The 15,130-nt window shown below is 40.1% G+C and overlaps 1 protein-coding gene across 4 annotated transcripts in view; it reads right to left on the bottom strand.

Moving 5' to 3' along the window:
- The window catches only part of DAAM1 (dishevelled associated activator of morphogenesis 1), a 152,671-nt gene that overhangs the window by 26,930 nt on the left and 110,611 nt on the right, over nucleotides 1-15,130 (bottom strand). For all 4 annotated transcript variants that reach the window (XR_003042641.1, XM_006920134.3, XM_025038723.1 and 1 more), the window contains exons 13-16: nucleotides 14,194-14,381; nucleotides 13,373-13,672; nucleotides 12,956-13,063; nucleotides 5,153-5,259 (exon numbers count right to left, since the gene is read on the bottom strand). Coding sequence is in view for 3 of the 4 variants with exons in the window: in XM_006920134.3 (XP_006920196.1) it covers nucleotides 5,153-5,259; nucleotides 12,956-13,063; nucleotides 13,373-13,672; nucleotides 14,194-14,381 (703 nt within the window). In the remaining variant the exon portion in view is untranslated. The remainder of the gene's footprint in view (nucleotides 1-5,152; nucleotides 5,260-12,955; nucleotides 13,064-13,372; nucleotides 13,673-14,193; nucleotides 14,382-15,130) is intronic.

The following is a 15,130-nucleotide window of genomic DNA, read 5'->3' on the forward strand; positions in this document are numbered from 1 at the left end:
CTCAAGACACACTGGCATGTACAGCACACTGGGTTGCCTGTGCTCTCACAGATATGCAAGGGCTGGATGAGGGCAGGGGTGGGCATGAAGGTCACAGAAGGAGCAAAGAATGCCGGAAGTGGAGCTGGACAAGACATAGCCCACTCTGGACACCTCTGGCTTGTCCTTTTCTCTGGATTTTGACATGACCTTGTTAAAACCATCTATCCTGCATTTACATTGCATATTGTTTTGTGTGCTAATAAGTAGGACAGGAAAGGAACAAATTTGGGAATCCTATTGTATTAATATCATTAATATCATTCTCTTTTGTTTGATGTTTTCATAGCCACATAGAGCATCTAGGCAATAGGCCCAACTGTCCACGTTCTAAAATAAGGCCCATTTTATCGCTCTGTCTGAGATGCAGTGCCATCATCACTCCTGTACTGTGGACAGTAACCTTGGACGTGGGCAGACTTCTCCAGATTGTTGTAGTCATTTTGGCAACAATCACTGTCTCAGGAATATGTTCACCAAACATCAGATGGAAAAGCTCAAACATAAATGGAACAATTTAGCCAAGTTGGCATGAGTAAAACGTATGACGGGGAAACTGTATTCTAGCATCAAGGTCTCCACTGTCCAGGCCCTGGGCCCTAGATTCTAGGACACTGAAGGCTCTCGAGTCAATTAAAGGCAAACACCACAGCACAGCCATGGAAGGCAAACGAAGAGGAACATTAGGGAAGGTTGAAACTGCGCTAATGAAAACCAACTGACTGTGGAAAAATCTATAGTCATCATGAGAAAAGCTCCACTTATAAGAAAAAAATAAATTAGGTCTGTGTCCTTTTCACACTGAGTTGAAGAAACTACTTTATGCTGTAGTTCTGCTGAGTCCTTCTGTTTTGCATTTAAAAGAAAAGGAGTTGAAAATCAGAGCGAGAACAATACTTCGAGTATCAGATTTGCATTTCATTAGCTCCCCATATGGAGTGCAGAACTTCTTGCTTTGAAACTGTATATATTTATGCTCCTCAAAGCCTCCCAGAGGCTGTCTGGACTAAACACTAGCTCTAATTCATAACAATTTTGGTTTCTCTTAATGTGACTCACAAAGAGACTTGAGACTTTAATGGACAGTACTTAAGAAAATCTACCTGTCAACATACTGCCTTGCACGTGGCCTGTTAGAGCAGACAATGAAACTACCTTTGGGGAAAGAGGAGACTGGTACGCTGCCCAGCGGGATGGATAGTTCCATAGGTTGCTGAGTTCTTAGTATCATCTGTCATCCACAGAATGAGCTGCTAATCTATGTAACTTAACGACCCTACCAGTTCTAACCTTTTAATTGCTTTTAAAGCTTGGCAGTGTCTGGTGTACTGGAGGGTGGCACCTTTTGAGACGTCCACTTCAACTTTCTTTACAAGGCAGGAAACAAACTGGCCATTTAAAAACAGTATTTAACTCTACCTTGCTCTATAAAAGTATTTCAAAAATTTGCCAAGAGAATTGGAGTAATTACAATAAGTTAGGGATGGATGGCTAGATCGGTCTTAGCTCTGCTTCAGTGGATTTAAGCCAAATCCTACTTTAAAGTAGCTTTTTGTGGTTTACTGTACCCTGGCTGCCATGTTAAGTGAGCATCTGGAAAAAAAAGAATAGCAGAACACTTCATAAAAGTATATTTTAGGTGGGTTCATTTTGTAATATTAACTCACTTCCAAGTTTCTTTTTGTCCTTTTTTTTTTCTTTTTAAAGGAGAGGTTTGCGTTTCAGGGAATGAAGCAGAGTGAATTTTAAATGGCCACATGTCATCTTTAGACATGCAGTAGAGATGCTGTTCAATCTGCCTAGGGCCTCTGCCACTCTGCTCAAGTCATGAAAGGCAGGGTCCCTGGAAGCCTGTAGCTTCTGGTTCACCTTCAGCCACTCTCTTTCTGGAAGCTGCAAGAGAACCTGGCCACTCATGCTATGAGCACACAAAAAGGGGCTGCACCTCCTCCCCTGCTTGTCCTCTGAGACGAGAAGGGCTTTCTTTCTAGTTGCCTGCAAAGCTCCAGGTGAGGCCATGGCAGGTGCCTCTGACCAAAGAGTCCACTAACTTTTGCAGTATATGGGTAAGAAAACGCTTTTAAGTAACCAAACATGGCAGACTTATGTGCTTATCAAATGCCTCCCATGTAACATGCCACAAGTTTCCCTGTCGTGGAATTTGCTGGGAATTAAGTTCCTGGTCAGTAAGATAAGAAACAGAGAGGGTTGCCACCCTTTAGGAATGAAAAAAAGCAGAAAAGAAGAAGATAGTAAGTGTGGAAAGGTAAGAAATCTTGACATCAACTTGGAAATGTTTCTATTTTGATCTCCACACTCAAAATCAGTCTTATTGAGGGTTTCTTTGTCTCTCTCAACTCTGTCCTTCATCAGGTCTCACCTGGACAACAGAAAAAGCCTCCTACCTCATGGTTGCCTTTGCTTCCAGTTCTTGACTCCTTCAAATCTGTGATAAACCCTTGAGAGAATAAACTTGGAACCTTAGAAACACACAGTGCTCTCCTGAACAAACTGCACCAATTTCTCATGGGCACATAAGCAGGCATTCTGCCAGGTTTAATTCTCACAAACCTACTGCAAGGCTACCGCTTTCATTATCTCTATTTTATAGATGAGAAGAGTATGGCTCGATTCTGGGCTGACTCATGCCCTTCCAAAGGTACCAGGCATGGATCACAGGCTCTCTTTCCTGGTCTCATTCAATCCAAGTGATAACTGATAGCTGCAGTTATAAGGCTCTCTTTATTAGTTATGCTTATACCACTCCGGTGACTTTCCTCCTGCCACACATTTCCTTGAAACTGCCTCTGTCTCCCTTGCCCACGGAACTGTTATCGCCCTTTGAGGTCCACTTTCCTGGTCAACTCTGAGGTGTCGCTCTCACTTGGCTGAGCTCCCATCTCCTTCCAGTGAGACCAGTCTAAGCCCTGAATTACTGTTCACAAGTCATCTCACCCGTGCCATCTTTCTTCTCCAATCAGCCATGAGCTTCCAAAGGCAGCAGTGCTATCTTAAGTCTGGGTACATCCTGTGGCACCCAGCATACTGCCAGGCAAATAAATGCTCCAAAGTGGAACTCTTTAAGAAAAAAGTATCAAACACGCTCTCAAAGATCTCTTCCCTCCTTTAAGGCCCTAGCTCCTTCAGTGGGTAATAATGTATTACCAAGAAAAATGGGAAAATGAAAGCAAGATAAACTTCTGACTGGTTAAAAAACTACATAAAAAACAAATTTAAATTAAACCTCCTTAATTTCTTTTACTTTTACGGCAGTACATGTAACAAGCCCTGTGCTTTCTTTAATGAGAGAGAACTATTGATCACTGAGCAGAAAAGCATGTGCTAACGAATCCTCTGTGGGAGAGAACGTTTTAGAACATGATCAGTTAGTGCCCAATTACCAGACGTCAACTGAGACTCAGAATTACTTTGCTATGCACATACCCTTTTAAACTATGCACATTGTAACAACACTTATTCATTAAAGTGGATTTTAATAGATAATCTAACAGAGAGTAGGCAAATCCTTAAAACTGTCTTCCAGAGAGTTTAGACACATTCAAGTTCTAAGCCACTTTAGGCTCTGACACTTCTGAGGTAACAAGGGACTCACATACCATGAATATGAACTGATTCCTTCAATTAACGGATAGGGAATTTGCCAGAAAGAGATGTCCCCTTATCTACAGATGTAACTGGTGTATTTCCTTGTTTGGCACCTAGTACTGAGAATAATCTGTCCATGAGGAATTGGGTCATGGTTTTTACTCCCATGAGCATTTAAATTCTATAGAAATTCAGAGTGAGAACACCTTTTGTCAAGTTTAAAGTGTTCTTCTAGAGTGCAAAAGCACAAAATATAGGGAGAAATTCTGGGATTGAAAAAAAAAACTTTCTCCAAATTTTCATTTAATTTCACTATTAAAAATGTTATTTGTGAAAAGAAATAGTAACAAAACAGATTGTATACACTATAGAAGAAAAATAAGTATACCTTTAAACTACTTTCAACGGCGTCTTCCTGAGCATGTGTTCAGGGAGCAACGGGGGAGATAAATACAGGAACCAGCCATTTACATAGCTTCCATTCTTCCAGAGGCAGAAATGAAATGCTAACAGGATGGTTCATGTTACCTTACTAGTATTAAAATGCAGGGATCTCACTAAACCTCAATTTTTTTCACCAAAAGAAACACTTACTCCCTAAAGTAATATATCTGGCTAACAATCAAGCTCCCAGGCTGAAAACCAAGCAGCAATTCTTTGTGTTAAAAGAAACTCACTCTAAGACTATCTAAAAACTAAGAACTACTACTTTCCCTCTCTACTCTCCTTGAAAGAGAAGTCACCTTACACCAGCCTCAATGCACATACCACATTCTTCCAGAACGTAACCAATGTGACTTAATGCTTAAAGCCTCAAAGTTCAGGATTCTTTACATCTTCATTCACCTCACAAGCATCAAACATCTTTGCCCAATGTTAAAGTCCCTTTTGAAGACACGAAGAAACTAGATCCAAAAAAGCTACTTAAAATGCCTGAGATGACCTGACACACTGCCTGAAGCTACCATCAGATTCCAGGTTCCCACAATTTCCTTTCTTCCTTTCAAGTTCCAAGGTTCACTAATTATGAGAAAGATTTCTGAACAGTGCTGAAATGGATTAATTAGCATTTCACTGAGGTTTGAGATTTACATATCCTTTTAGTCATAAAAAGGTTCAGAAAACGCATGAAATCATATAAGCTGGAAGTATAAAAAGGTGACCTTAGAAGGCAAAATTAAAAAAGAGAGGATTCATTGTTGATTCTGACAGTGCTACTCAACAGCAAAAATATTTCTGAAGCCAAAACCTGTAAGAGTAAAGTCCATTTTACAGGGACTTGGGTTGGGGGTGGGGGGTGGGGGAGATGGAGAAACACACACAAACATTGATTTGGGGGTATTCTGCTTTCTAAATTTAGGAGTCTGTAGAAATTAAACTCTAAGAGAGTCCAAAAAATTGTACCTCAGTAGAGTCCAGTTAAAAGAACAAAAACAAACATGTGGTTTGAAACCATATGCTAGAGAAGTTGGTCCTACCAGAAATGTTTATTTAGCGTCAACAATACCTTGAGAGAAGGATGTTGCAATTCTGAGCTCTCCGACCGTCAATCACCGAAAGCTCTTTGACTTTAAGTTTGGAACTCAGTGTGTCATCAATGGCATCTGCTTCTTTCTATAGAGTATGAAAGAAATCCATCACAGTCAAGCGGGAAACATTCCAACTTTGGACACATACTTTTCCTTTTCTTTTCTGTTTACACACACACACACACACACACACACCCACTGCTGTGATGGTTGTTGGGGGGAGTGTCGGGAAGAGGTGGAATTGAAACAAAGACTAAAATCTAGTTGACAAAGGGAAATAATAAGAAAAGCTGACCACCCACATTTGAAAACGCATTATTTGGAAGAACAAAGTGCTTCTAAGTTGAAGATGCTAAGCGTGCATAAATTATCAGTGAGTGGTGCCCTCCTTTTGTCCCCCAAATCCCTATGGACAGCAGACAGAAGAACTGTCACTATGAATCAAGCTCAGCTGAGGCCTGTCATTGCTGGTCCAGCCATTTGCAGGGCACATTTACCCCAGAACCATTTGCATCCTGAGCACTCAAAAAGCAGAACAATAAAGACTCCCAAATGTCTTCATGTGTAACAGGAAGCTCCCAAGCCCAGACGGTACCTTTTATTACCCGGGAGCCTGATGGACAACTTGGAGGAGATAGTTCAAGGTATTAGTTCAATTACTTGAGTTAACAATGAAACACTACTAGCATACTTTGCTGCTGTACAGAAAGCTGTAAGCAATGATAGCCAGTCATAATTTATGGTGGGAAAGGCATAAAACAATTATAGATATAAGACTGTATGAGTAAAATGGGCATTAGGTGAAAACAGACTAACTTGATAAATAGCAGGTTTGATTTCAGTAGAAGTCAGAATCAATTTAAAAAATGGATCACAGCTTTAAAACATAAGGACACCAAAGAGCTCTGGAACTGTGTAAGAGTTAGGAAACAAAAACAATATGGAGTTTATCATAAGAAGCACCACGTGATCAAACTTCAACCGTCTCGAGCTGAGATTTCAGGCATATCTCTAAATATTCAGTTAAGGGTTGAAACCCATTGTGGAATTACCTAAGTATTACATTACACTATCTAAAACAAGAACAACAACAAACAAACAAACAAAAACAGGACAACTCAGACATTTCGAGTTTAGAGTGAGCCAAGGAGTTTACACTAAGCAAGGTGTAGGTAGTAGCTCACTTACCTGCTTGGAGTTACTGCTCACAAAGAAATCCTACAGCCATGGTAGAGGCATGGAAAAGGCAAATCAAATACGTGCAGTTCAGAAATCACAGCAAATGAGGGAAAGTCAAGGAAATTAGAGACATAGGGTAAGAGATGATTTATGCCTGTAAGAGTGGCCATGAGAGTTAATGGAGATGAGAGAGCCTGGCTGAAAATACAGGTAGCAGCGTGGTACCGAGCATCCAGGGACGAGAGAGAAGACAGCATGTGCTGTACCTAATTTTCACTGCTGGCAAATCAAATATGGAAGAGGACTTAAAACACCATAGAAAGACTCAGTTGGGAAAGGAACAAGTCTTCTTTGAAGGACACTGTGCTCCATTTGTTCAACATGACAATTTTCACTTGAAGCAGAAAAATATCAATCAATTCCGTGAACTTGAGGAGGTTACTCTCATTGTCATGTATTTCTAGTAATATGCATATTCTCCTGTCTTCTTGGGTCGTAAGGAAGGATTATGAAAAGACAAAAGACTAGTTCAACAACATAGGTCAGTAATATTCACACTCAGTACTCCTCCAGAGTCCAAACAATGCCCGTTGGTGCAACAGGTAGATATCAGGAAAAACCAGAAGGTGGAATTAAAGAGACAACAGGAGATTCACGTGGTGTGCAGCCATTGGTGGCCCTGGCCCAGATTCCTCGGGGCTGTTTCAAGCATATAAAAGTCAAAAGCCTCTTCTTGAAATAGTCTATAGAAAAGACTTGGAGTAAAAGAGGAAAAGAGAAAGAAGTAATTGATACATTATAAGAAAGCTACAGCTTTCTTTGTATACTTTTGCCATAATGGAATGAATACAGCTCCGGTGTGCAAAACACACCCCAGCTTTCAGGCAAAGGGCTTGCACACCATCATTTGCTCAGCAAATTCCTAAAGGCCTCCTTGGTCCTAGCAGCACTGCCAAAGCCAACTTTACACAGATGAGCTGTTTCATATCATCCTTCTGGTGGGAAACAAAAGGCATCCTCCCCTGGCTCCACCCACACAAGGCAGAACTGTTTTTCTAGAATGGCGTTTAAAAACCGTATGGCGTTGATAACCATAAGAAACCTTTCTTCTCTTCTGATGTCACAGTTCTCTTTTGTCTTTGTAATTGTCAAATTTTCTACTCGGAAACTCCACAGGACTCTTTCTCGGTAAAAGCAGTTTCTCCTTTCAAGGGCAGAAAAAACTATGATGAAGTGAACTCCATGAGGTCCTACCTTACTTTTCTCTCTTAAAGAGACAAGTTGCTGGTTGAATTTAGATCTGGCTCTCACTGTCTGGCCTTCAAAAAGAGAAATTTCTATGAAGTTCTCTGGCATCTCATTTTCCATAAGTTCCCATCATCAGGAAATGGAGATTTCTGACCTCTACTGTAGTGGGCTATGCAAGCCGACAACTATCAATAACCAAGTGTGTGGCTCGGCACTCAGTCTATCTATAAAATGGGTTGGACAACTGGATTATTATTGTGACGATTAAATGTGATAATGCATGCAAAGCATTTTGTCCAGTACCGGACATATGGTTATGAGCTCAATACATGGAAGCTACCATACAACACAATCATCTGTCAAACTGATGATCAAGTCTTTTTTGCTCCTATTGTCATGTTTACCCCTGAGATGAAGAACTTCCATTTGTAACTAGTGGCAGCAATAAGTGTAACAGTTAATAGCTAAGTGATGCATTTTATCTTTCCAGAGGTGAGGATGAAGGATGTCATAGGAGAATCTGGTTGTTAGTTTTCCATTCCCCTTCTTTAAGAGTCTGTTAATCATAACATTTTTAAGTAAAATCACAAAGTTTATTAGACAGGGCATGATAAATATAATAATGCTTCCAGGACTATTTCAAATAAGTTAATGTTCTTTTTGAAACCTAAATTCTTTACTAATCAACTTCGGCGAAACATGATAGAACCGTCTATATTTGGCTCCACCTAACAGGATGTCTGATTTTTCCAGATGATTTTTAATTTAGGGCTTTGGGCTTGGAATATAAATTAGGAAATTAGGACTTGCACTTTCAGGAACTGGTGCTGGTAGATTCCTATAGATAGTGTTCCACAATAAAATAATGACTCAACACTTCATAGATAATATAACCTTTACATAAATGGCATTTAATCTTTTTGAGGTTGAGATCCTTTTGTAAATCTGATAAAAGCTGGGGATCCCTCTCCAGAAAAATGCTTACACTAATATTTATATAAAACCCTGTGTTCGATTAACTCTCACCATGGAGTCCAATTATAGAACCTCTATCTTATACCTTAGTCCTAAGAAAAACCATCATTTACAATTTCCGCTTTGGCTTTCATGTGCCAAAGGACCAAGCTAAGGACCAAGATTACTGAAATAAATACTCTAAATCATGTAAGTTTTCAATGTGGAAACTAGATACACAGAATAAAGAAAAATCTAAAGGAATTAAAAAGAGAAATTCTCTGATCGTTTATAAAAATTAGAAGATACCACTAAATGTTCCAAAAGGGACCCCAAGAATGGCTTGTGTATATTACATATTAGCAGGAGAGAGCAGATCGTGGAGTCTGTGATTGCAGTTATCCTTTGTTTCCTAAATCAGAGCAGAGAGGCTTTGAAATGACATTCTGTGTGCTGATCATAGGACCTGTAAAGAAGGAGTGTCCTCAGGCAAAGAGTGGGGAGGAGGAATGGAGATCGTGAGCTGTTAATTTATTACTATATGGATATGACACTCTTTAGGTAAATGTCAAGTTCATTTCCCTCTGATCAACTGCCTGGATAGGGAGAATGAATTTATAAATCTCAAGATAAAGATTTCCCATAAAACCAAGAAAATATTGTTTAATTGTACCTGAAACAGTATTACTATGCAATGAACTACATTCGGTAATAAAGTCAGTCTTTTGTGGCTGGTCTGGAAATCATGTATAATATAGTTTTAATGCTAAAAAGAGGTTTTGAGATTCAAGAAATTGACTTTCAAGTGAACTTTTGGAATGTGAACAAGGGAATGATTGCACGTTATTAAATTCCATTTCATGTGGCACATAAGCGTACATAATCGGCTCTGTATACCTTTGATTTCCACATTGAAAAAAAAAAAAAACCTGAATAAGAATGGTCTTGTTCTTAAAGCTGGAGTTAAAGAAAATCCTTTACAAAGCCTGACCTTCAAAATGAATAAAACCATGGCATAAGAACAAAGTGAGCCTGAGAATGATATCCCTTGTACACCTGAATATGCCACCTGTTCGGGCACTGAATACACAGTAAGACATGTTTTTATTATCTGTGAAATAGGAAAAATACTTCATAGAACTGGTATGAGGATTAAATTAAAAAAATAAGTATAAGAGCTCCTTGAGAACTAAATTTTAGGGTTGATGAGACTGGGAACTGTGTATATTGTAATCAGTACCGAAACTGATTACCAATTTTGATTATCATCTTTTAGTCTACCTTATGGTAATTTACACATTTTCCTCATCTCTACTTTTATACTATAAGTTGCACTGTAGGCCTGTGCAACAGTTTAATACATTTCCATCATTTGAAGTACTTCATATACAAAGCTGACAGTATAAATACTTGTTTTTAATCATACAACATTTCTCAAATCAACTGAGCTTACCTTGTGTGTGTACATATATTTACATAAAATCTCTTCTACGTGTCATTAATCCGTGACTTCACCTAAGCTTTACTAATCTGATATTTGAGATTTAAAAATTTACTCTGTGCAGTGTTCCTGTTGCATGCACACAGATAATGGCATGCATGTGTGCCTTTGCCTCTCAGAAATTTACTTGGCCAAACAACTGGCTGAAGTCCAGAGAGTTTGACCATGGTTTTATAACTCTGGAGGGAAGAAGGGGAGATACTATAGAAAAAATAGGTTCCTAGTATTCATTTGGGAGTGGAAAAGTGAGCAGTTTAAGTGTGATGATAATTATACAGTACATTGCCAAAATTAAATGAAAATGCACATGTTTTTGACCTTGTCATCAGTTATGAAACTAGGAGACATTCAATGACAGGCACTCCATTTCCTTTGTTCTATCCCACATATTTCTACTAGAATGTCTGTATCTTTCAGTTTTCTGTCTCTCAGCATTCAGTAAATTCAATTAAATGGCTCAAATTTCCTTCAATTGGGAAATATATTTATAGTTTAAAAGTTGTCATCTCAAATTCTTGCACCAAGAGGGGAAGAAACATACTTGAATCAAGCTGAGCAGGTGTGTTGAAATTTTTCTCCAGGAAGTGCTATTGAAAATGTCACAAATGATCCCACTTACCAGTTGACTTAGTGTTAAGTACAACTGAAATATTCTGGTCTATCCTGACTGGAATGACTACTGATTACTTAAATAGTGGTTGGTTGCTAGGAGACAATTACCCAATTGCCAGGCTTTCTGCAACCCTGTCTCCCAGAGCTTTTGAAAACTGTCCACATATTTGTCCCAGAGCATTTTGGCAGCATCCTTTTTGCACCTTCTGCTGAAAGCCAGTTAATTATGAGTCTTGTAAACTTGGGTCTTTCAACCACCTGCCTTCAATAATAAATGCTACCCACATGCTCAGACATGAAGAGCATCATTTGGAATAACTGCTGTTTTCTCTTTCTTTAATTTACTTCATCTTCGGCAACCCAAATGGACTAGTATTAGTGGCTGAAACTGAGGTAGGAGATCAATGAGACATGTAGCAAGGTCAGAAGATTATTTGAATTTACCAGGAAATTTGCTAAAATGTCCTAAGACTTCATGTAAAAACCCAGAGGATACCATCCAGGGACAGCAGAGAGAGAGAGGAGCCCATTGCAGCAAATCAGGAATGAATCTGGTCTGAGCACCTGTTGTGTGAGGGCTCTAAACACACCCTTTCTTTGTTCTTTAAACAATAAAGTGTCTTGCTTCCTACGGGCAATGTCTTTCCGTCTTGTTCTTCATGTTCCTTTAATGGTATGTACAACATTGCGCAAGTTTACCTTCACACTTATAGGTGGTGGCTTCGGCTGAGGGCTCCTGTTTTAGGGTCATTCTGCCATGGCAGGCGACCATTCGCACTTTTGTGCTTTTCTAAAATGGAATAAAATGCCCTGCAGAGAAGCTTTCCCTCTAAGTGAAAATCTTCTGGCTAAACGAATACTACTTTTTCTTTTCAATTTCAGATGTATCAAAGGCCATTTTGAAAATAAAACCCTTCATCTTTCATTTCTCCCCCAGCCTCAGTCCATCGTCTTCTTCAGTGCTTGGCAGTTCTGTTCTGAGTCTCTTTCTTAGGAACCAGGCCAGGCAGAATAGGAAGTCTGCTGCTTGTCTGAGGATGCCCCACCCTGGGCATGATTCATGCCGGAGTTAAGGGCCTGTCAAAAGAGCCCAAGCAAAGTCCCTGCGCAGATGCCCCACATCCATGTGCTTCTAAGACATGCTCTGCTCTCTTTATTCCTTTCCCACAGTCATCCTTAATGATCTTCCTTCTCGCAGTCTGGGACTCAATTTTTCCCTTTCCAGGTCTCTGATTCACTGTTTGGGACCCCACTCCACCTTTTCCTTGTTCTTCTGAAACTCTGAACCTGGCCACACTGCTGTGACCTCTTCTGGTCCACCCTTAAGTGGCTCTACTAAGATGCCCTTTGAGGAGTAAGAGGTACCATACAGATGTGACCAGGGCTCACGATGTGACACTGACTGCTTGGCCACGTCAGCAAGCACCAAATGGCATGTTTTGGCTCTTACGAAAGCTTTGCTCACTTTCAGAAGCTTCTCTGGTCCTATTCGTATCGCTGCCGTCTGTGCACTTGCTCAGCTTTACCAGCCCCACTTTTGAGTCGATCATGTTCATGACACACAGTAAAAACTGCTCTCTAGGTTCTGGCTAGCTGACAAATTTTATATACATATTTAAATATGTATATTATATATATGTGTGTGTATGTATATATGTATATGTATGTACATATATACATGTATACACACACACACATATATACATATATACACACTATATATACATATTTAAATATGTATATTATATATGTGTGTGTGTATACATGTATATGAGAGAGCAGAGCATGTTTTAGAAGCACATGGATGTGATATACATATACATATATACATACACACACACACACATATATATACACACACACACACACACATACATACACACATATATATAAAAGTCAGAACTTTAAAATGACTTCAGAAGTAAATATTATGAGGTGAGGATACAAATTAGGTAACTCTCCTACTGACATTTTCTCCTGGTGACCCATTTTGACCAAGCACAAGTGATAATAATATACAGAACTTCCACCAATGGAGACAAAGTCTTGAACATACACGAGAGTATGAAGCTTCCTAACAAGGAGCTTATTATATATCTTTGACATGTTTACATACACACACAGGCATCTGAACACATGTGTGGACAAATATACTATGATGCTTTGCAGGAGCATGCCAGGGTAGACCAAACAGTCTAGAACTAAGATGGTTATGGCAGATGGCCCAGGGATCATGCATAAGGACATGTTTTTCTTTTTATAGCATCTGGAGGGCACATGTTGTTACCTGCTGTCTTTGGTAGGCAGAGAAAGTTCGTTCCAGGTCTTCGAGATCTAGAACTTTGAAGACTTTTGTATCATCGATTTCGGTCCATACTGTTCCTTCCAGTTTGTTCTGCAAACACCAAGTTAATATTGCTAGAATTTACAGTTATACACAAAAAGAAAGGATGTCATAATTTTTTTTTAAAAAATGCTGCTATCTCCAATTTTTCATTCTACCAGATACTCAAAGTGAGCTGGCTTCAAATGATGTGTCATTTTTTCAGAAGCTTTATCATTTAAATATCTGAGCTGGTGAGAATCCTGACTCCATACTAGAAAATGAAATCACTTAACAGCCAGGGTTGCTCTCCCTTCCTGTGACAGCACAGTGAGCTGCTATTGCCATCCATTGGAGGGGAAATTGGAACAAATGACTTACCTCGGGCAGCTTAGACCAGTTGAAGGATTTCAGGGCGTTGGTGGGTTGAGGAATGTTTTTCTTCTTGAGTGCCAGGCCCAGTGGAGCACCAGGAGGTGGCATAATTCCCCCTAAAGGTGGAGGCCCTGGGGGAGGAGGTGGACCACCCGGAGGGAGGGGAGGGGGTGGAGGAGGAAGCATTCCTCCTGGTAAAAGTGGGGGTGGTGGGGGAGGAAGGAGAGACCCTGGCACTGAGGAAGGAGAGGGGCCCCCTGGGGCTCCAGGCGAGGGTCCACCTGGGACTGAAGCACAGACAGCCCTCTGAAAAGATAAACATAAGAAAAGAGAAGATCAATGGAAGGAATAAATTCACTGGACAATTTTGAGAGTCTGAAACTTTGCCTAAAATGTACATTACAGAAAAATTCACACTTCTCTGAGAATGTGCGTTTAAAGGGGCAGTAAGTCAAACAGACCATCTAGGCCTTCAGGGACTCTGCTGGGTCAGTCTTTTGAATTTGGATTATTTGCAAAGCATTCACATGTCTCTCACTTCTTATACCATCATACAGTTTGGTTTTCATGGAATTAGTTTTCATTTTAAGAAGCTAATGTGATTTCCCTTGATCTTATTAGAGGATCTGCATTAAAAAATGCACACCCTTAACTGCATCTTCTGCCTAAGCTACATGATCGCAGAGGGAGCAAGCCCTGCGACCACTGGCATAAATCATGGGACGCTTCAGGCTTTAATCTCCCGGTCAGGAGCTGTCTACTTAAGAATGAGGGGCTCCGGGATAAGTGGGAACAAAGACAAGGCAGTTGCTGTGCTAGGTCCTCACCCTGCTGAGCTCGTGGAGCTGGGCAGTGAGATCTGCCACCTGCTGCTTGACTTGCTTATGCTCTGTGGTCTCCTTTTCAAGTTTCTCTTTCATTTTATTCAGGGTCTGCATCATCTCCTCCTTCTCTTGGGTCTTGGCGTCACATTCTCTCTCTTTCTTTTCCAATTTCTGTTGTAGCTCATTGTGCTCTGTGCCATGAAAACAACCAGACATGAAAACTGGGGACTCTTCAAAGCTGAAGCGTTTCCTCTGAAAAGAAAACTGAGGCTTGTGAGCCTCTTTATTGGTAAATAGTCTCCTTCTCCACCAAAGGGAGTGACCGTCAAGCTCCCCGGTGTTCGTACTTGGAGGAGGCTTCAGATGAACAACTTTATTAACTACAACATTTTGTAAAAGATGGAAGAAGAGATTTTAGAGTCACAGTTTCTAAAGATGGAACATAAGTGTGAGCAACTACTTGTAGAGGAGAATGGTGCCTATTTGGAACTGAATTCAGAATCCTGTCATAGAAATAGCCCTTTAGCTACATTTGGGAAAATGAACATGAAATGTGCCCCCCCGCCCCCACCAAATTAGAAATGAGAAGGAGAGAAGTCCAGTGTTTGTTTATTAGCTAGGTTTGCTGGCTCGTGCCAGCTAGCAGAAAGGCTGAAAGCGAGGATCTTGTGCTGTGAGGAAATGCTGTGGCCAGATCCAGCGTTTGTCCCAATGCAGTTATTTTTCCCATTTCTCCCTCAGAAGGTTACTTGTACTTGAAGAATTTTATGCTTCTGGCAAAAAATTCTTAAAACTTGTGAAAGCAAATGCTATCTTAGCATTAAATATCTCCAGGGCATGAGTACAGGCTGAGCATGAGACTCACGATAATAATATGGGGAGAAAAATATTACTCTCATCTTCCTCAATCCTGCTATAATGCAACAAGGCATCCAATTTA

Source organism: Pteropus alecto, unplaced genomic scaffold (assembly GCF_000325575.1).
Source record: "Pteropus alecto unplaced genomic scaffold, ASM32557v1 scaffold86, whole genome shotgun sequence".
Lineage (NCBI taxonomy): Eukaryota > Metazoa > Chordata > Mammalia > Chiroptera > Pteropodidae > Pteropus > Pteropus alecto.